This window comes from Ochotona princeps, chromosome 22, assembly GCF_030435755.1.
Source record: "Ochotona princeps isolate mOchPri1 chromosome 22, mOchPri1.hap1, whole genome shotgun sequence".
NCBI classification, from domain to species: Eukaryota; Metazoa; Chordata; class Mammalia; order Lagomorpha; family Ochotonidae; genus Ochotona; species Ochotona princeps.
The window spans coordinates 12,442,275-12,465,407 of NC_080853.1; the positions used below are offsets into that span (position 1 = coordinate 12,442,275).

General features: G+C 45.1%; 1 protein-coding gene across 1 annotated transcript in view; it reads left to right on the forward strand.

The window, feature by feature from the left end:
- Positions 1-9,986, forward strand: part of PTPRT (protein tyrosine phosphatase receptor type T) — a 937,772-nt gene extending 927,786 nt beyond the window's left edge. The window contains exons 29-32 of the mRNA XM_058679424.1: positions 4,431-4,556; positions 5,347-5,510; positions 8,511-8,646; positions 9,511-9,986. Coding sequence (XP_058535407.1) covers positions 4,431-4,556; positions 5,347-5,510; positions 8,511-8,646; positions 9,511-9,564 — 480 coding nt within the window. The 3' untranslated portion in view covers positions 9,565-9,986. The remainder of the gene's footprint in view (positions 1-4,430; positions 4,557-5,346; positions 5,511-8,510; positions 8,647-9,510) is intronic.
- The last annotated feature ends 13,147 nt before the right edge of the window (positions 9,987-23,133 follow it).

The window sequence follows — 23,133 nt, forward strand, 5'->3', positions numbered from 1 at the left end:
TGCCTGCAGTGAAAAGCAATGCCAGCCTGTATGGACCATTAGGGGAAAAAGGAGATATGGTAGAGAAAATCACTTGATCCAGACTCAAGACAAAAGAACTTGGATCTATTCTTGGAGACAACCAGCTTCAAAAGTTCTTCCCATCTGTGGAAGAAAACTCCAAGGCTGCACTGCATATAAGTATGCCCTTAAGATCAGCTAGATTCTCATGATTTAGAGAGCTAACCAGGCTTCCCTATTTCCAAGGTCTCAAGAAACCATAAGATTCTCTTATCTGAGAGTTGTGCAAACTACCAATGCTTATAAGCCCATTGCCTGGGTCCTCCATCCACCTACATGTCCACTCAGGCAGCTAAACTCTGTTTCACACTGGTTTCCAGGCATGCTAAACATTTACAGGCTACTGTAAGTTTATGGAGTATTAGGGGGGTAGGAGCATGGTCACATGGCAACTCACATTTTACCCTTCAGTAATTCTACTCTTCTCTCTACGTTCCTCTCTGACTTTCTGCTTCACTTCCACAGGTCTCTGTCCCTGTGTCCACAAAGTTACCCATCCTCTGTTTTACTCCAGGCTGACTGATCGGGGATTTTCATAAGAGAAGTCCTTCAGATGTTACCCTAAAGAGAAGTTTTTATAAGGTTACTATGTGAAGAAAGAAAAGCCTTTACTTTATCCATCTTGTTTTCAGTAGCCTTCCCTAAACTGCCTAATAATTATGGCTTGTAAGTAATAAATACTCAGTAGATACAGATTCCTTTGCTAAGTAGGCAGAAATTTCACAGCCTCAATAATCTGAAACAGATGGGAGAGGCATTCATCTAGAAAGTGACTTTTCTGGGATTTGAAACCCAGGACTTTTCAAGCAGGAACCCTAATGCATTTCCCTACCTTTTGCTTTGCAACATATTGAAGTCAAAATGGTACTATCCACTCAGGTGCAACTTCATCGTTTGGATACCAGGAACGTCTTGAGCTAAAGCACAGAAGCACATTTCTTGTTGAGAGTCCTTTATGAACTTCAGAGGGTCACTGAGAACAGAACCCTGGCTCTCCCTCACAGTTCTTTCATTTCCCATGGCTAGGTTTCATGCAGTGTCACAGGCGATGGGAAAACCCTAATAGTCCTTGGCAACCCAAACACCACATCTGCTCACACATCACATGGCTGAATGTCACCCACATTTCAGCCAATGTGGTTTCACATATTAGGGCACCCAAGTGAAAGGATGACTCCGTTGTAGGATTGGAAGGGCCCAGCAACCTTCGCCAGCCCTTTGGGCATTACGGGACAATGACCTGGAAAATCAAATGCAGACCAATGTTCCAAATATTGTCTCCTATTGTCTGAGACTTAGGAGAACCTATTAGCTTGATTAAATTGGTCTGGAAATCTTATTAAGAGAGACAAATCATTCCACATTTTTTCCAGATAGAAAATATTGGGTAGGGGGTTGGGGAAATAGGCTTTCCCTAATGCCTTAGATCCGTGCACCTCATGTCAGGATCACAGCCAACCTCTGGCAAACCTAAATCCAATACAGGTGATAGAGATAATTTTTTTAAATGGGCAGTTCTGATTAATTCTGATTTCTCTGGCCAGCCATGGTCTTATCTGTACCCGTCCTTCATTACTGTGAAGGTTGCAAGCCGGAAGAGCCAATGGCAAAGAGAAATGAAGTTCAATTTGTGGATCTGTCACTACTGCACAGCCCAGCAGCAGGATGACTGTCCAGCCATGGAGGACGCTGCGATGAGCCCCGTTCCTCTACACATACACACCTCTGTGCTCAATATGCTCGATTAATCCCTGGGAAAGCAAAGCACCATTGCATTAGGAAACTTACCCTTGCATGTCTTTGCTATTTAAGAGAAGATAAGAATTCTTCAAATTTATATACGGACAGTTCCTGACTTATCATGGTTTTTCTTAAACAACTTAACTCTGTGATGGGGTGAAAATGATAGGCTTTCAGTAGAAATCATATTTCTAATTTTAAATTTTGCTTCCTTTTCCCTGGCCTAACGATTATCTGCATGAGCCTGGATTATGCATTCATGGTGGAAAACAGCCAAGAGTCTATAGGTTGTTAAGTTAGTATGTTCAGCAGGGCAGCTGCACTAAATGTATTATACTTTCCATTTACAATGAGTTTATGGTATACCAAGGAGCGCCTGTATATTAGCATTGGATTTCAGTGAATGCTTATTTCATGCCTGCTACTAAGGGCTTTATTTACCTGAATTCTCCTTTATTCTCAGAGCAACTATACAAACTTTTTCTATAAAGAACCAAAAGCAGGCCCGGTGTGATAGCATAGTGGTTAAAGTCCTTGCCTTGAACACGCCAGGGTCCCATATAGGCACTGGTTCTAATCCCGGCAGCCCTGCTTCCCCTCCAGCTCCCTGCTTGTGGCCTGGGAAAGCAGTCGAGGACGGTCTAAGGCCTTGGGACCCTGCACCTGCGTGAGAGACCTGGAGGAAGAGACCTGGCTCCAGGCTTCAGATTGGCATAGCACCGGCCGTTGTGGTCACTTCAGGAGTGAACCATCAATGGAGGATCTTCCTCTCTGTCTCTCCTCCTCTCTGTATATCTGACTTTGCAATAAAAATAAATAAATCTTTAAAAAAAAAAAAAAGGACCAAAAGCAAAATGGTTCTGTAGGCATCTGCTGTCCTCCTCTTTCTACTCACCAAAGCCATCCTGACCATACATACAAATGATTGAGTGATACTGTGTCTCAACACAACTTTGTTTACAAAAGGAGGCGCTTGACCTTTGGAACATGTGTGCCTACCACTGCGATACATGGAATGATGTTAGCCCTCAGCTAGGATTTGGGGATTTCATAGGGAGGGAAAGACAAAATAAAAGATGCGTTTGCATGACTTCAAGGCTGAATTGGCCATTTCCATCAAGAAAGGGAACACTCTTTCTCTTCCATGAAAAACCCGCCTCTGTGAAGGGTCCAGGAGGAAGCCGCCACCTTTCAGTCCCGTAGGTCATCTGTCAGTCTGATTCACTGCATGCAAGCTGTGTGGAGATGCAGGGCACACCTCACCAATCAGAGGCTCGATCTCGAGCTGTTCCAGGGGCTGCAGGGGATGTTGGCTATGTCCTCTCAGCAACTGTGTGGAAGGTATTTTTAACACAAGGCCTCTGCCCGAGTTAGTCAGGCAAGTCTGGAGCCCCAAAGTTAACTCTCCTCTACTATCTATTACACAGCTCAGGAGCAGATGGCTGTCCAGCCATTCAGTACCATAACCAACCCCACTCTCCTACCACACACACTCTCCCCTCTCTCCCCTCTCTCCCCTCTCCTCTCTCTCTCTCCCCTCTCTCCCCTCTCCTCTCTCTCTCTCCTCTCTCTCTCTCCTCTCTCTCTCTCCTCTCTCTCTCTCCTCTCTCCTTGCTCAAAATGCTCTGTTCACCCCAAATGGAGAGGCTGGGATCTCGCCAGGGTCCCTCTCTATCCCCACTGGGAATTTGGAATCTGAGGAACATGCCTTCCCCTCTGCAGTGTCACTCTTTAAGAAGGGTCATAAACTTAAAGAACAATCTGTCTTAAAATTGGCCATGCCCCTATACTACTGATACGTTGGGCCCACCTTACTCTGGGGGAGCTTTCCCATGCTTTGAAGATTTCTTCTCACTGGAAACCTATATATCATCTCCCAGACACGGCTGTCAAAAAGTGTCCCCAAACCTTAGCAGCTGTCCCTAGAGGAAAACATAGAATAGGCCTGTGCCTGAGAACCATGATCTTAGACAAGGGGGAACTGCCTTTTGCTCCTGGCTCTAGGTTTTTTATTCTAAGCCCCAGAAGATCAGGCAGGGCCCCAGGCAAGGTTTTTAGATGACTTTATCTTCTGGTAGAAGAGGAAGCCCAATTATCCATGCTTTACATTATCATAAAATTGAGGCCCAGGCTACACAACCAACAAGCAGCAGACCCTGGGTATCCAAGCCTAGTTAACACCACAGCCCACACACGTTTTTAGCTTTTCCTGATCTGATCAATAACAAACCCTATATAGGTTTTCCTGGAATGGCAACTAGTCTTCCATGATGCACATGGTGAAAGAAAACTCAGTTGCTCCTGCCATTCCGTCAGAGTGTCCTCAGTAGTGCCGTCTGCAACACAACTAGATAGATATTTCCTTCATTTTACAGGGGAGGAGAATGAATCCCAGCGAATCTTACCAATGGTTTGAAATGAGCAAAGAAAATGCTTTTAACACCAGTGTTTCTGTGTTCAGAGCCTTGATACATCAGCAGCCAAAACCTCGGTGGCTGCTCCCCTGGTGCACAAGTCGAATCTAATTTCTGTAACATTCTACCTTTGCAATAAGCAAGGCTTCATGATAAATGAGACTATCTTGCCCCTCTGCCCTTGGCCTGCTCTCATGCCCTCTTTCCCTGTCCCAGCTGTGCATGCAGTACTGGCCCGAGAAGACATCTGGGTGCTACGGGCCCATCCAGGTGGAGTTTGTCTCGGCAGACATTGATGAGGACATCATCCACAGAATATTCCGCATCTGCAACATGGCTCGGGTAAGCAGATGGCCACCTCCCCAAACAGATGGAAACTCCAAGGGGAGGATCCCACTGAGCCAGCCAAGACTCTTGTGCTTTCGCGAGACCCTCTCGGGTCAGTAATGCCTTTGTTGTTCTGGCTCCAGGCTCAGCAGCAACTATACGCACCTAGATGCCAAGACCGACATCTAACCTGCCATCTGCCCGTTTCCTGACAGACTTGCTACCATGTAGACAAAACGTCCCAGACATTAGCTCTTCCCCACTGTGTCACACTGTTACAGCATGGGTTGGCACAGACATTGACTGGATTTTGTAAGCTTTAGGACATGCTGTGGAAAACATTAAGGGGAGAAATAATTGGTTGCTTCCATGATGATATTCACTGGATGGAGGAGTATTGGGGACTGATTAAGAATCAAGGAAGTGGTGGCTAGCTGCTTGTCTCCAACGGGGAACTCAGTCATTCCCCTCAGTGTTCATTCCCTGCAGGAAGGCGAAATGTGTGCAGGCGCATGAGGCTCAGAGAGGGAGAAGAACTTGGACCAGTAGCATCAAGAAAGCCTTTCTTGAACAAAGGGATATTTATATTGAGTTTGGAAGACTGGTAGGGAGTTTTCTAAGGAGAGAGTGGTTTTAGGATAGTCATGTTGGGACAATCAGTGTGCACAAGGCATGGGTATAGGTACAGAGGTAGTCTCTGTCTCCCTTGTTTAATATGTCTAAGACCACAATGCCAGAGCCACGGGGGGATCTAGAAGTCTTCGAGCCCCACTGAACAGCCCTAACACCCCCTCTTTGGTCTCAGCCACAGGATGGATATCGCATAGTCCAACACCTCCAATACATTGGCTGGCCTGCCTACAGGGACACTCCTCCCTCCAAGCGCTCTCTGCTCAAAGTGGTCCGACGGCTGGAGAAGTGGCAGGAACAGTATGATGGGAGGGAAGGACGCACCGTGGTCCACTGCCTGTGAGTACTGTGGAGGCGGTTCCATGGCCCTGAGGTGGAGGGTAGGAGTGCATCCTCGCAGTCACTAACCACAAACACGAGTCCTCAGCGTACCCAGCTGTGCAACATCAGCATCCCTTCAAGACCAACGGCAGTGCAGGCAACAGCAGGACATCCTTTAAAGGAATGAGGTTTTCAGCTGCTGACCTGAACTACTCTTACACATTAAACCTACACAGCATGGAGGTGATGACATCACCCCCACAAGCCAATGGGAAGAGGAGTTCCTCTCTCCAATGGGAGGTGTGGTTTGTCCTGCTGGTCATGCAGAAGCTCAGGATAAAGTGGCTTCCCTTAGCAGGGCTTCCTGAGCTATTTCCTGAAGAAGCAAAGGCAGGCACTGACTGAGGGAGCTTCATTGACATCAGATGGTTTAAATCAATTGCCTCATTCTATCTGCAAGGTAGATTTTATGATCTTACAATGAGAAAACTAAAAGCAACACAGGGTGAGGGATTGGGTAGCCAGGGAAGGCGCTATGGGTTACATTTACTGGGCTCTAAGCTTGCATGTTCCTGTTAATCTACACTGCCTCTCAGTGAGGCCTTGTCCATTCTGTCAGCCTCCTGGGCTTCTATTATGGGCTTAGCTGAAACACACATACACAGGGAGCAGGAAGTGAAGGCACTGCCCTGAGCCTGACAGATTTGAGGAGCATGGAAACTCTTTCAAATGTAGACTGGAATAGAAAAAAAATCAGTGGATTGTTTTGTTTTTGTCTTAATCTCTTTCTCTGGGCCAAATTAGGGCCGTTACCTTCTGTCTAGGAATGGCCCAATCCAGTGGAGCCTAGTTTATCATGCAAGGTAAAGGTCAGCCTCCACAGTGGTCTGTGGCTGACAGGCTGTACACTACCAAGAACATTTCAGTTTCCTCATCTATCCATGGAGTGCATTGAATAAGGTTATCTTTAGACTGTACTACACTTTGGCAGGAATTAGCTAGAATCTGGAAACAATTGATCAACAACATCATGGTTCTTAAAATGCAGACATTGGAGATATTATTAAACTAGCACGTGTTCCTGAGGCTACCATGGGAGTATAATGTGAGCAGAAAGGAGTCCACAAAGGTGTCAGATCCAAAACAAAGCTGCAGCCATCACACCCAGGGAAGGAGGTCTGAGTCACAATCATCCTCTTGGCTTCTTAGAACTTAAAGGATTGGAGAAGTGACTCAGAAGCTCACCCTGCCCCTTTACACTGCTGCTGAAGGGAATTTGAACCAGGATAACATACCTCACTTTGGGATCTAGTAGAGGCATCATTAACAGGTCACTGACCCCAGAGCTGAGTTTAACTCCTCACAGCATTAGCTCACCAGCCCCCTACTTTCAAATGGGGAGTTGCACACATGTCAGGAAATTTACAGAACCGGTTAAACACACACATGCACACACACACACACACACACACACACGTGCACAAATGCATATGCTTATGAGCCACCACCTGCAACAAAACCCCATTCCCAGAAGGCAAGGAGCTCAGACAGTAGCCCAGCAAGCTACCGGGTGGTATGCCATCATCCTATCATCCAAGCCAGGCTGACTGGGCTCAAGTAGCACCTAATTCCTAATCCTATTTCCTCCACTTCCCACTCCTTCAAATGATCCCACCATTAGCACAAAACCACATCTGTATCCTCAGGTTCTCACTCCATAGGGCCTACAGATGCCTGCATCTACTTAACCTCTTTGGCTTGGACAAGTGCTTTAGAAACTGACTGTTTTAATGCTTGGATATATTCTTTTCATGTCTTCCTCATCAAGGTAGGTAGCTTGGACCAAGGGAAAGTACAGGCTGTCTTCTTCCAATAGGTACCTTGGCATCCTCGTTGGTTCCAGATACTGAGATGCAGGCATTAGCCACCAAACACAGGGAACTATCTGTACAGGCAACATCTGGTCACTGAGTGTCTTGTAGATAAAACATCTGGTAGATCGAGTGCCTTACTTTCTATCCAGATGTTCTTTAGACACAGGTCATTAAATGAAATCACTAGTTGCTCTTGGCAGCATGCCAAGTACTACAAGTCAGACATATTCCTAAGGGAACTTGTTGTAAGGGGTGTTTCCATGAAGATGTCATATGAAGCAATAGAGGGAGGAAGGAGTACTAGAAGAATGGCCCTTCTAAGAGCACTTCAGCCCCTTCCTTAAGAGCAGTGACATTCCCCTGGACGTACTGCTCTGTTTTGGATCTGAGACCTTTGCGGAATTCTTTCTGGTCACGTTATGCTCCCATGGTAGCCTCAGGGACACTTGCTATTTTAAGTAATTACATGTACGCTATGTGCATTTTAACAACCATGACATTCTTGATGTCTGTCTGGCAGATAAATTGTTTCCAGATTCTAGCTACTTCCTGCCAAAGTGTAGTACAGTCTAAAGACATTAACATTCAACATACCCCATAATTTGTCACTTCAGGAGAGAATGTCTCAGTCACACCCCTCTCTGCCCAGCCCTGGTCCCTAAGTCTGACCTGGATAGCCCTCAGCGAACAGAATGTTGCTGTCTTTAATGAAACGCTTGCAGAATGCCTGGGAAAATCATCTGGAAACTGCCATTGTCTTCATTGGCTGTGTAGGTGGACTCATGGCAGCCTTTCAGACAATGCAAGCCTCAAGCATACAAAAACAAATTCATTCTGCCCTGAAGGACTGGTCAATGTGCCATGGGTAATTGTAACATTCTTATAGTGCCAAGGAGTTATCAAGCTACTTGAACTCTCCAAGGTCATCTCCCAGGGGAAACAAAGCAGGTCAGAGGAGGGATACAAACACATGGGATGCAAATCCTAACTCACGGCTCACACTACAGTTTTCACCCCTGGCTTCCCTGGCATAACCCAGAGCAAACACTCCCCACTACTTTGAGCAGCTTTAAGATTAACAGGGACCTGTTGGTGGTGTGCAGTTTGCCCGGGAATGGGGCTCACCTCTTCCCTCTGTGTTTAGGAATGGGGGAGGCCGCAGCGGAACCTTTTGTGCCATCTGCAGTGTGTGTGAGATGATCCAGCAGCAGAACATCATCGACGTGTTCCACATTGTGAAAACATTGCGTAACAACAAATCCAACATGGTTGAGACCCTGGTGAGTGTCCCAAAAGCTGATCTCCAACAAACAGCCAGGGGTTCACTGTAGTTCCTTGAGTCGGAAGAAAAATGGCACCTAATCCTGGAAACCCCGAGTAGCTTGGATGCCTACCATGTACTTATGGCCTGTCTCCTTTGCTATGCTTTGTCCAGTATTCTAGCCAACTTCCAATTGCCACCAACTTTTCTTCCCCACGGGGCAATCAATATATTAATCCTGGCACTCCTGACACCTTTCCTTAAGAACGATGCGCTAATGCGAGTTTGAAAGAAGGGATTCTAGATTAGGAAAGTGTTGAATTATGCTTTTAATTTAGTTCAAACCTATTCTAGTTGATTTATGCTAAATTTACCAGTATAAAGCATTGGGCCAGGGGGCTGTGGAGAGAAAGGAGAGCAGGAAGGCAGAGTCTAGGTGGTAAGCTCTGGTATAGTGGTTGAGAAAGAGCCTACCCAACCAAATTTAAGAGTTTTCAAATCCTTCTCAAATGAAGTCCAACTGGAAGGAGTTCCTCCTCAGAGTGACAGCCTCGGAACAGCAGTGGTACCTAGGAGCTTCTTAGAAAAGCAAAATCTTGAGCCTCATTCCAAGTGTACTGAGTCAAAACTTGCATTTCTAAAAGATGTCTCTGGTAGCCCTGTGTGCATATCACAATTTGAGAAGCACTGGTATAAAAAAAATGGTAAAAAGAAAGAAAGGAGTTCAACTTAGGCATTCAAGAAAGTTTGGGTACAAGCAGGTAGAACTTGGAAGGATGTCCACATATGGATACTTTGAATTGACTGAGTGTAGATGTAATAGACTTTTTTCTCTTGCTTTTCATTTCTCTCTTGTCCGCCCTTTCATCTCTTTTCCTCTCAGGAACAGTATAAATTTGTATATGAGGTGGCCCTGGAATATTTAAGCTCCTTCTAGCCCAGTGAGATGGAGAACCTGCTGGAGTCGAGGCTGTTGCGTGCAAGCCCCCTTTTCTGTGCATGGCAGCGACCAGGCTCAGGAGCTCGGAGGCGGCAACCCTGCCCGATCCCATGGAGAAGACTGGTGGTCCCACGTTCTTCAGTGGGCTCTGCACCTTCCGGGTGGTCTCCTGCAGCTACAGGAAATGCTGCTGTGAAAGCCCAGGCCTTCCTTTACATGACCAGCCACAGTTGGGCCCAAACGGATGTCACCCACGAGCAAGGCCCCAGATTTCTGGTTCCTAAACCTCTTGCTTTTGTTCTTTTCTTGAGTTTGTGAATCTCATGGCAAGCTGACTGTGCAGGTGCTGTGGATGGGAAGCTGGCCAGCAACCCCCGCCCTCCTTTCTCCTTAACAGAAGAGGACACAAGTGTCCGACTCTTTCACTGGGGCTCTTGGGGTCAGTGCTCTGCCATGCTCTGCTATCTCCCTCAGAGGCTTCTGGCACTGGACACCTGCCAGTCTAGATCAGCATGACCTCAGGACGCTCCCTAGGCCGTAGTCAGAGGCTGCTCATTCTCACACATAACTTGCATGGGGTTTGGCTCACCACCCTCTAGTCCTGACCTTCTGTCATTCACTGGCTAGCCATCTCCGCCCACAGCACTCTACGTTAAAGGTTCTCCTTTGTGTGTGTGTCTGTGTGTGGGTAGTGGGAGGGGATGAAATGGGCGGACACTGTACTGCTTCTCCTTGTCTTTGTATAAAGGGACCATCTTCCAGGTACAAAGCTCTGGTTGGCACATATAATGTGACCTGTTTGTACTCTTGGTAGGTTGCTTCTTTTGGGAGGAATGAGTAAGATAAGATTTGATTATTTTCTCAAGTGTCTGTGAAAGAAATTTTATTTTGGGGTGTAAAATCTTAGTCATAAACGGGAAAAGCTTGAATGTGTAGCTTGGACTTGTTTTCCTGGAAATGCCCTCAAAATGTCCCACCCTGTGATAGCATGGTCATAGAACAAGGAGAGGTGGGCTCGTCTGAAGATGCAGCCTTGTTTCTGGGGCAGACAGCACTAGCTGTTTTTGCTTTTGTAGTTGTTTATTTTGGCTCTCCAGGTCCAATCTCCATGCTAGGGAAACCCAGCAACTTTCTTGAAAGAAAAAAGATCATAGACCCAATTATCCTTTGGTTTTACATAGACCAAGGAGATCAGTCCTGGGGGTCTGGGGTCCTGCCCAGAATCCAGCGAGCCAATGGAAAGGGAGCCAACATTGGCCGACTATCCTGCTTGCACCTTCCCTGACATCTCCCATGGGCTCTAGCACCCCTCCAAACAGTCATTAGTCTCTTTGCTCTGATTCCCAACTGAATAGGGATACGTTCCTCAGTTCCAAAAAGGCAGGTGACAGCAGGAAAAAACAAACTCCCCTGTGCCATTTTCTACATTCTTCCTCAGCCAGGCAGTTATTACAGGAAGGAAAACAATAGCCAGTTTTCCTCTGAAAAGAGAATTCCATAAATGGAAATTTAATTCTTTCTTTCTGATGCCAGTTCTTCTGGGAAGCCCAGAACTTCAGGTATATTTTAATAATTCATTCCTGGCTCCCCAGGACAACTAGTCTCATCTAATTTCGTCGTGAAAACAATTCTCCGTTGCCTCCAGCTGGGAGGGGCCGGCCGGGGGCAGTCTCTAGGTGGTGCAGTGTCTGACAGTACACAGGTGGCTGGGATCTAGGCAAGTCCAACTTGGAGGTTGCTCAAGTCCCAGACAGGGCATGAATGGCACAGAAGTGAATAAGGCACAGTTCTCGTCCTTGTAAGATCACTGAATATTGGGGAAACTGAAGTGGTGGGGTGAGTCTACACTCCCAGGAGACTTCTCTGCCTAAGCTGTTGCGGAGGAGTGATATCCACCCAACGGGCCTCAACAGGTAGGGAAGAAAGGAAGACACCAGCAGGAGAGCATGTGCAACAGCAGAGAGGCGTGAAGCCGCTGGCAGGGCAGTACAGCAAGAGAACACTCCAGCTGGACTTTGGCAGGACAGAAGGAGTGGCAGGTGAACCAGAGTCAAGGAGACAGATTCCCTACTGAAGGTACAGGTGCTTCTTTCTAAGCCACAAGGGCCAGCAAAGCTTTGGAGTGGTGTACTCCACTTAGTGGTGGGGAAGGCCCCCCTCAAGCCAGCGGGGCTGCCTTTTCTTTCATCAGACACTGTGAAACATTCCTGTAAGTGTGTACCTTGTAATATCATATTTGTCTGTCTGCTCGTTACTTTGTTGCTGGAACACAACATGCGATAGATCTCAAGGTTTGGCTGCTGCGAGAAACTCAAGGACCCTGCTTTACTACAGAACAGGGTCACCAGCCCGGGTCTCCAAGCCCATGAGGGACAGGACATGAAAGGAGCCCAGGAAAGCTGCTGCCATGGGCATGGGCTCTGGAGCTGTCAAAGTCTGGGGACACCAGACTTGATCAAGGAAGGGCCATCACTTTAGAAGTTCAAAAGGACCTGTCTCAAAGCAAAGGCAGGCAAAGGAACCCCACAAATAGCTTGCTCTTCTTTTTGATGGGCTCTTCCCAGGTGTGTTTGAGCAGATCCCCAGGGCCAGTTCCCACTGATCCTGCTGGCTCCAGCCCACTGCTCATGGCCTGCCCAGTCTCATGGCACCTAAAACCATGGCAAATCAACCTGCTGTGTGCTGTTTGATCTGAGCTCATCCAAATGGGATGAAAGTAGAGAGAGCTCACTGTTTAATACAAATCCTGGGATTTGTTCTGCTCAGAAAGAACTGAAATCACTGGCAGATAAAAATGACAGTGGCTTCTCCCATTTCCAGTGGTAAGATTTTAAACTGTGACTTTATGGATAAAGAAACTTATAGACACTCTGGGTATTTTGGAGTAATAAAATATGGCCCCATAGTAATATCCTTTGCTTGTCCCCTCATTTTCTCACAGCTCAACTATCTTCCAAAGAAGGCAAGGTAGTCAACAGTCTTACTTAGCCAGTGTGTAGAAAAAGAAACATTCTAGGATTCCACCTGGAAGGTATGGGCATGACAAGACTAAGGCACAATACGACACCAAAACTCTGGAGCCTTAACATGCCATTTCCCAAGTAGAGTATTTGCCCATCCCACCCGAATTACAAGGTGGGCTCCCTACACTTTGAGCAGAGGAAAACTATACTGAGAAGACCTTGTCTTGGGGACTCTGACATATGAGCTTGCTGAATTCTACCAACCTTACTAACAAATGTTTGTGACTCTTATCATTTTCCTGATGAGGACTCAGAGGCCCTAGGGAAAGAAATCACTTGTTCACAGTTCCACAGCTAGCGAATGAGGGAGCCAGAGCCCAAATTAGGTTTCTGACCACAGAAAATATTTTTCCAACATGGTGGCTCAGATTTTCTCAGTGAGTTACACAATAGCAGGTAATTCAGTGGCTCTTGGTCAAATCCAAAACACCCAACAGTAATTAAAATTCGTCTTTCACCATCCACACAGCATTTGCTCCTTTATCCTGATAAACTCTCATAACAATCATGTGCCCCATCCCTCCTGTGACTTCAGCAGATTCCTGAATTTGGGGGCTTTGAGGCAGCAGTGCCTCTTGACTAACTGGAGTCATATGGTTGTCATGTGGGAAAATCTAAGAACACGATTGTCGTGGAGGACTGAGGTCTGGGGGACTCCTCACTACTTTGGCTCCACACACTCACTGGGCTCCTGGACGGAGCGCTGGCAGGAAGCACAGATTAGTATGGTTCCACTCACCTCTTGGTGAGGCATGAACTTGTGAATCCCAGTCCTGCGTTCTTACCTATAGAATCAGTGTGAAAAGAGAAGCCTTGGCTATACAAGAAGATGTAGAGTTGAAGAGGCTTAGACAGAAAATCAGGGAAGTAAGACTAAGAAATTTGCACCCAGGGAATGCTCAGGACCAAGATGCCTAGGGGCTAGCATTGTGCTCTCTTCTGTGACTAGGCAAAACAGGGAATGGGAAAGAACTTGCCAGAACCACTTGAACAAGGGTGCAGCTTTGGAACACATCTCATGGGGAAAGGAAGGTCATATTCCCTCTGGAAATGTTTTTATTCATCCTCCAATCCTGGATGCTTTGCTAGCTCCCGCTATGTATCCTCACCAGGATCCATCTAGGCTCAGCTTGGTGTCAACCCTTGTTGGGTATGCCGAGGATCAGTTATAACAGCTGCTATCGACAAGATGGGCAGGGCAGTCCATGGAGGAACAGCCATGCTTTTACCCTTTATCTTAGAGCAGTGACTTCCTACCTTGATCCAGAGTCTTTGTAGAAAAATGATATTCCCTTAGAAGTCACTGAAACCCATTCCTGAATTTTTGGTTTCCAGAGGAAGGATCAGCACTCAGAATGGTAGCCCCAAGGCTTGGCATCCCAGCCGTCTAAGAGTTTGGTGGAGGTCACTGGGCCTGAGAGAAGGGATATGGGGTAGAAGATGATCTGTTAGGAATCCTTTTGCAAGCTCCATCACCATGGAGCTTCCTTCTGTGTCTGAACCGTTCTGAGTAGTAGAATATGAACCTGGTCCTTGGTTAGAATGTTCAGATAATAAGGGCCTGGGTTCCTTGCATTGCTAGATAAATGTTAGATATTAGAATATCTGCACTGTGGGGTAATTAACTCATGGCTCCCTGGTGGGCAGTTTTTGGAATAATGGCAAAAACTGAGTCCATGCACAAGAACTTCATTCCCTTGGGCTTATGAATACAAGTCAATGGACTCCCTAGGCAATGGTCCAAATTCTCAGTGCCCACCCTGCCCCTGTGGCTTGCCTATGTAAAATGAATGATGTAATGTTTTCCTTGGGTCAAAATCCCTAGGGCAGTCTAGAAGCTTAGAGGTGGATCAGGTAGAAAAGTAAGACCAGTATCTTCCATACAACTGCAAATTTTGGACAAAGCCAAAGACAGTTCTAGGTCACTGTCTGATCAGAGCTAGAATCAATGAATAACTTGCTGACTGCAGGAGAGGGTAAGCTACCCACCTCAGGAGTTATTCAGCAGAAACCAGATGTCTCTTTAAAAAAGGAGCATTTTTGATATGGCCCTTTTATTGCTTCTGTCCTACATGGGTAAGACCTTATACAGCTTCTATCATGTTTGCATACATTCATGTCTGCAGAGCACAAGGCCAGATTGTTTGTTTTGTGCAAGTTGAAGCTTCCTGTGCTGCTGCCCAGGTATTCCCATCATGCAGGCCAAGATGCTGCTCTGGGCTCAGCCAGCATGGTGGCCACAAACACCAAGCTAAAGACAACAGCTGCTTTGCCAGAGATCAGATGTCTACTGGCATCTCTGATGAGAGTAGCCCCTGGCCAAGAAGGCCGTTAGTGGCAGCCAGAAACCATAATGTTCCCTACACGGCTCAGAACAGGAGCTTGCTTACCAAACACATTTGCAGAAGTTGATTCTCTCCTCATGCCCCAAAGTCTGATGGAGATTTTAGAAAGCAAAGCACAGTGAATCAGTCAACATGCTATTATGACTTCTAGCACATGGATTTTTTTTTCCTTCAGGTGGCTCTTTGGCTAGCCCAGATTAATCCAAGTGAACCCATAATGGTAATTAGTCTCAAAAGCACTTGTCTGCTGTCTCTTTTACACCTTACATCCTACTAGCTAATCAAAGGCAGAGTCGGGACCTCTATCATTGCTTAGACTACTGAACACCCTGACAGCTCTCCAAGGGCTCTCATGAGGTCCCCACTCCCAGAAGGCTGACGTTTTAATATCCACTGAGCATAATGTATTGCATGAGACCAAAGTCTCCACATGGTTTTCAGCCTCCTCCACCAGTGCCAATGGCCGGCACTTGTACAGTCGGCTGTTTGATAGATAAAGCGCGTATGAGAAGAGAACATGAAATCAATCAACTTTTTGAAAAGCCAGCACTGTGCTGTCCATGCTCTTTTCTTTCCTTTTCCTTTCTGATTTTAGCTTCAAAAAGCAGAAGGTAATGATGTCAGGTCAATGAATATCAGATATATTTTTTGACTGTACATTACAGTGAAGTGTAAACTTTTTACACCTGCGAGTCCATCTTATTTATTCTTGTAAATGTTCCCTGACAATGTTTGTAATATGGCTGTGTTAAAAATCTATACAATAAAGCTGTGACCCTGAGATTTGTGTTTTCCTAAGATATTCGTATTGGTGTCTTCCTGCAGTTGAGTTTGGGGGAAATGAGAAAAAATTATTGTCATCTAAGTTTCTTTATAGTTTTACATTAAGCCTCACTACTACAACACAGGAAATAGAGATTACACTTGCAGATGAGAAAGTCAAGACTCACAAATATCAAGGAATTTTTCCATGTGTGCACATGGTGAAAGAATTGGGTCATCCATAAAGCACTGGCATTGGAATCTCTAGGAAATTCATCAACACAAAAAAATGTAAAGCTACTACAGATCACAATTGCAGAGTCTGCCTACTAACAAACTGCCTACATGAAATAGCTAGCCATTGCTGTGTCAGAAACTACCCAAAATCTGTTACTTCAAACATCTGTCTGATTGTAGTAAGCTGGGACTTCACTGATCTCAGCTTGGCTCATGTCTGTGTTTGCCAGGGTTCTGTTCTAGGACAACTGTGGCTGAGGCACATTGACTGGCGCAGCTCTATACCCATGAAACTCTTACCCTCGTCTCAGGACCAAACTATCCTAGGCATTAGCTTTTCATGCTGATAGCAGGAGCATATTTTCCTAATGCTAGTTACATAAAATACTCATAAATCAAGGGGCAGGGATTCTGTCTGTTGACATAGACCTCATCAATTTTCCAATACATTCTGTGATTAGGTACCAAACCTATAGTGCCAGATGCAGTCTTTAACTCTGTAATCTCAGAGTGTGGCCCATAAGTCACTTAACATCAGTTCACATGAGAATCTTGTAACTATGCCCTGTCTGAATCAGGAGATTTCAGATGGAAGCCAGAAACCTGCATACTGAACCCGTGTCCCTGACGATAAAGCCTCAAGGTAAGCAAACATTGTTTTCAATGTTGTTTCTCTTAGACAGGGAGCCCGAGAGGGAAGAAAACCGTGCTCCAGCTAGGACAGTAGCTACTGCCCATCTCTTACTTGGATACACAAAGCTTTCTGTCTTCTGAAGAAACAAGTTAGAACTGACTCCTTGCAGAATATTGCTTCCCAAGGTCTTCATGTCAAGACAAACAGGAGCTGGAAACTTGGCTCTAAGACCAGAATCTAGAGTTTGCTTTATTCTTTACCTTTGGGGACTCTGCAAGTTCTTCCAAAAGGTACCTAAGTGCTATGCATCTTCTGTAAGGAACCTTCTGATGGTATCCACCAGATGCCCTGAACTAGCATCTGGAGGAAGAAAAACTGTGTTTCCCACCCTAGATCTGAAGTGGGGTACCTGGTGACCATGAGCTAGTTAACCCTGTCACTTTGTCCTTGGTCATGTTCATCTCACGCATTTATTCTGCCTGTTCTATTTATTCTTTAGCTTCAGATTTAATAGATGACATTGAGAAAAGGAAATTTAAAGGCAAAAAGCTTTTGTAACTCATAATGACAAAAATCACTTGGAACATATCATTTTCCCCAAGATGGAAATACCTAAAGCATTGTTGAAAAAAATACCACATTCTCACTTGGAAAAAACTCAATACAAAATTGTTGGAGGTTTGAGGAGTAATGTTAACATTCCCACATCTGTAACTTAGTTGCTAGTATATTGATGCTATTTTAGACCTTCCCATGCATGTATAGGCATACACTTTCACATGTGGCACAAACTATATATACATGCACACTCTAAGACCAAGTTGTTTTTTTTTTTACTTAACATGTCACGGTCCTATTTCCATGGGACTATTCTGTTGTTGCTGTTTTGCTTTTAATTACTAACTTTACTTGAGAAGCAGAACTTAAAAGTGAGCACTCTTCCATCTGCTGGTAGGATCTCCAAATGGTCGCAACAGCCAGGATTGTGCCAGGCCAAAGCCAGAACCTTCTTCCAGGTCTCCCAGAGGCCTAAACACCTGGACCATCTTCTGCTGCCTTCCCAGGGACATTAGCAGGGAGCTGGGTTTGGAGTGGAGCAACTAGTACTCAAGCCAGCACTCACGGGATGCCAGCATTGTAGGTGGAAACTTAATTACTACACCACAAAATCAGTCCCTGGAGATATTCTGAAAGTTCTTATCTTCCTGTACATCTCCTCAGTACTCCTGAGCCTGAGGTGAAGCTAGTTTGGGTGCCTCAAGACTCAGGTATTACTAGTTACAAAATTGATATTAAGGAAGTTACCCAGGCTTTTGAACCAACATCAATAGTTAAGGGGGTGCAGGCATTTGGCAGAGGTTTGAGTGCCTTTTCCTCATGGTAGTGTCTGGCTTTGGGGCCCAGCTCTACTTTTGACTCTAAGCTCCCTGCTGGTGCTGACCCTTGAAGACAATGATGGCTCAAGTAATCGGGTTCCTGTCACCCAGAAGGGGAACCTAGATCTCGCCATCTCTCAGCTTCAGCCTTGTTCCTGCTCTGGCCATTATGGGCACCTGAGTAGTGAAACAGCAGATGAGGCCTTCCCTTGTCCCACCCTATGTCTGCCTTCAACAGTCTGTAAGTAAAAATGGTAAGGAGTACCCCACACTTACATTCCTCCAGCCTCAGAAAGGGACTGACAATAGTAGTGGAATTGTATTTACATATCTGTAGGTTGCCCAAGGTGGGTCCCAACCTGGCCTTGCTTGTATAGTTGGACCCGTAGTGTGAATCCATATCAGGTTTAGGAGCACCTTAATTGTTGCTTTGTTTTCACGTAAGATCTTTCTCCAACTCCAAGGGTTCATGTTTTTCATCCAAATTCCAGGAGACCTTGAAGGCTTCGTAACATGCCCCTCATAAGGAACAAGAGGGATTTTATTTCCTCTTGTCCCTTATAAGGATTTGGGGGTGCAAAGAAGAAAGCAACAAAGAAAATCAGAAGCCAGTGAGATAGGGGAAGAAGTAACTCTGGGTCCTTTTAGATAGGTTTGGCAACTTAGTTTTATCTAGTCCATAGGGATTTGGCGTAAGTGGCTTTTTCACGAAATTTCCCAAAAGGACTATTGGCTGGAATCTACACTGATAGGCAATAGATACGGTACCCACAGAGCAATGGCATCCACAAACCCAACAACCAGAGAGAAAGCAGCATTGGCTTGTAATCCCCACGGAAATTATAGGAAATGAGGGGGTTTTCATAGTCCATAGAACAGGCATTAGAATGCAGTTTAATTATTCAAGAGCATCTGGAGTGCATGGATAAATTGAGAAATATAGATGCATAGATAAGTAATCGAAGTCAAATCTATAAATATATGAAAAACTATTAGCATATTAACAGCAATTCTTATCACAAGGAACATGAGTAATTTTTGTTCTTTGTAACTTTCTATATTTTTTGAATTTACTTTCTTACCTATCAGAGGCAATTAATTTCAAAGATGGAGAGAGTAAAATATTCAACAAATGAGGACAGGATAGATAAGATAAAGCCAGGAACAGGGTTATACCCTCAAAGACCTAGCCTGTGCCTGTATCGAAAGTACCAAAAGCTTGATGCTGCCCATCCTTTCCCAAGAGGGGGAGGCCTAACCAAGGAGCCAACTCAACACTCAGAATGAAAAAATTAACCAGTAGCTCATCATAAACAGAACCATTCCTGGGGCAGCACCTTTTGAGATATCTACCTCTGGGTGTCAGCTCAAATCCCAGCTGCTCTGCGTCAAAGCCAGCTTCCTGCTTGATGCACCTGAGAGGAAGATGATGGCCCCAGAACATGAGTTCTTGCCACCCACCTGGGAGGCCCCTGCCTAGTGTCATTTCAGGCTTCTGTCCTTGGCCTGGCCCAGCCCTGGCTGCTGCAGACACTTGGGGAGTGAACTAGCAAACAGAAGATTCTCTTTACTTCCCTTTCAAGTCAATCAATCCCCCGCAGCATCCTTCAACAAAAAATGAGGGGTGGGCATTGCAAAGAATTCTTGCTACAGAGCCCAAGTTTTTTTTTTCCTCTGTGCCTCTTAAAGATGATGGTTTCAATAACCACCTGAGCGAGATACACGCTTACTCCCTTCCTGAAGGCGAAGGCTGATGGCCTAACATCATAGAAGGCTTGCCACATGCTTCCTTACAAATCAACCCCAGCCAGTTGTGATTTGCAGAGTCTTGAGGATTATACTGCAAGAGTATCACATCCTGTTTATAAGTGTCCACAACCTAGATGAAGGCTTCTGTTCCAATTACCAATGAAGTAGCTAAGTGTGGTGCCTGGCTTTAAGGACTAGCCGAGCGAGGAAGAGGCTTACCATCTCTTGCTCAATGAGGAGCAGCCTCATAGTCATATGTACCTCGGTAGAAGTGAGCCTGTCCTTCCCTGAAGGCAGTCATACAACACAACCCCTCACCCACCCCCTTTCCTCTAATCTGTCCAACAAATACACACACCTGGTAGCCACACCAGGAAATTTCCTGATTTCAGCACGCAAGAAGTTGAAATGAGAATCCTAATCAGCATTTGATTCCGATGCAATGAAGACTCAAAGATGATGAAATGGCTCATTCTTTGCAGGTGCCTGCTCCAGATGGTCCAGGCTCATTCAGGAAATGGGTCAGTTGACCATTTCTATCTCCAGGGAGATGAAAAGTATTAAGAAAACCTCAAAGGGAAGAAGAGTGGCAGGGAAAATCTTGTATAGATACATGCTGAGGATTTTCATTTTTATGTTCCCCATCTGTTTGGAGCACCCTAGAGAGAGGCAAGGGGAAGTGGCAGCCCCATTGATAGTTGAACTGTACATGACCAGATACAGTCGATGCCTATCAGTATTCTCAACCTCACTGCTTATGTCATGGATGGCTACAGGGACCATTTACAAGAAGATATCTACAGATTTCACAAAATCCTTGATGCCTCCCCCCGCCCCAAACTCTGTGCGCCTTACTATTTGCCCCAGTTTCTAAGGCTATAGTCTCAGTTGCCCTCCAGAACCCACTTGGCACCCATTCATATGGGTGCTAGCCAGAAACTTAGAGGACTTAACATCTCATGGTGCAACTTTTAATCGACGAGAGATTGGGACAAATACTGCTCCTATTCCTTAGAAGGCAGTCCTGAACTATATCTCATGTAACTTTACAGATGTTCCCGGAACAAGCAAACAGGCCCTTGTAGGAATAGCCAACTCTACAGCACAGCTTGAATTGTCTCCCTTTCCCCTCCCCGACTGATACCCCCTACGCTCATTGTTTCCTGAAATCACAGCTCTAAACAAACATTGTCTCAGACTTTGCATTCAGGGCAAGACTAGCTAGGGAATGAGGCTTATGCTGCAGACAGTATCCCATCCTCCAGCAGTTAATCTCCAACACTCAGAGAGCCGCCAGCTGTCCCAGTTAAGCTTCTAATCCAGGAAAGAAAACGCAAAGTGGCTCAGGTGGAAAGAGGTTTACTCATATCCGAGGTCCATCGTATATGTCATACTGCTAATTTGCTACTCAGATTTGGCAACAGGAGTTCTGACACCCCACATTTTTGTTGAAAACAGCTGGTAAGCCTGTCCAATAAATAGTAAAAAGGATGGTAAGAGGTTCTTAATAGGACCCCACTGTGGGTCCTAAAACAACAGGGTGGCTGGCCAGTGGAGAGAGGGAGTATCTTGATCCAGGATATAGGCATACAGTCATGAACCTGTTCTAAGTTTTATTCCTCACCTACTCTGGGCAGGATGTGGCTCCTGACAAACCACATGCACAGCCGGTGCCTCATGGAGGAAACTGCCAGGAACAGATGGAGAGAGATTTCAGGGGGTGGGGAGCCCAAGCAATATTAGGATACTCACTTCTTCATGCTAATCAGTGTTACTGTGCTAGCTCCCTATACCAGCCTGATGCAGCACCCTCCACGATACCCCATCAAGGCTGTCAGATTTCTGAACTGGCAGAGAAAAATGACCAGCAAACTTCAATCCCCTTCCCACTTTTCCCTGGCCTCTCCGTGATACTCTCTGGCAGCTCCCAACTCTGGGCAGGCTCAGAAATGCCCTTGGCAGAGAGAAGAAGCAGGGAGACATTCCAGACACATGAAAAGACACGGGCGTTCAAAAGCAGGGGCTCTTTGATAAATCACAGAAAACGCCTGCCTATGAACTCAAGTTCCTTCCAAGAAAAGGGAGACATTTTACAATAAATATAAATGCAGAGAAACAGTCTGATAACATCTAAGAACTTTTGGTGTTTGCTGATATAAGCAACAAAAATTGCTGACAAGTCTAATCATGATAAAGCACAAATAGTCAAAATTAGAGAACACCACAAGGATGTAATAGTGAATGATGAAATTATACAGCATTATAAAATGTGTATTGTGGAGAACTCTGGCGAGTAGACTTTAAAATCTTGATCAAATAGATGATGTTGGAAAAGTATAAATGTTAGCAAAATTGGCTTAAGAAATAGAAAAATCTGAGTAGACAAATTATCAGAGCAAAACAATTTTAAGCTGTTGTTGATAGTCCCTAACAGAATGAAGGGTATTTTTATGACTGACGTAGTTTAAATTTTCAAACCGAAGAAAGGAATTCTTGAACAATATATACCATTCCAATATAATGCAGATAAAGGAAAGCTTTGCAATTAGTACGAAGTTAGTCTCGCTTCTGTTGGATTCTGCGAGGTGTAAGGGATTCACTGAGGTGTGCTCTGGCCCTGGGAGTGGGCACATAGGCTTATCCTCCCTTTAAGAGCAATGCCAATCATTTCTCATGTTTTAAAAACAACCTTAATTACAATCATAGATGAAGACTCCAAATTATCACAATAAGTGACATTTGCTCCAGAACTCCAGAACTACTGAGGACAATTCACTAAAGGCACCAGTTATGTCAAAATGGAAAATAAACTAAGAATGCACGTGTGGCTATGACATCAATTCCATTAGAGTTTGCTTAGAATTCATTTAGAAAACATGAGGAAATAAGATTGTTTTTACAGTAGTAGCACAAAATAGGAGAAGTCTAGGGACAAACTTAACATATGTGTAAAACACACAACCACAGTTGTAGAATTAACTCTCTGAACCTAGAGGACAGGAACAAATGCAAACATGAAGACAGCAAGTATCACGCTAGCCCAAATGCCAATTCTACCAAAAATTAAAACACATCAAAACCCACGAGTCCTTAGTAGGTAACTGGAAACAAATCACTTATCTGAAAAATGAAAATGTAAGACTAAACAGTTTTCAAATGAACCATGTAGTATCACTTTGGGAATACATTCTGACCAATTTCTTGGGGCTCCTTGTCACATCGGATATTAAGACGACAAATTTCACATTTGCCAAGATACAATTTGGATAAAAGTGGTTTGATATGATTAAGTATCCATTGCTCAAAGACAAGAGAATATGAGAGGAAAATTTGTCTTACAAATCACCAAAGCCATGCTGGTTAGGTTTAGTGTAGCTCAATGCATTTCACTGTACCTAGCATATCCATTGATGCTAACCAGTGCTTAAGGCCTGCAAATA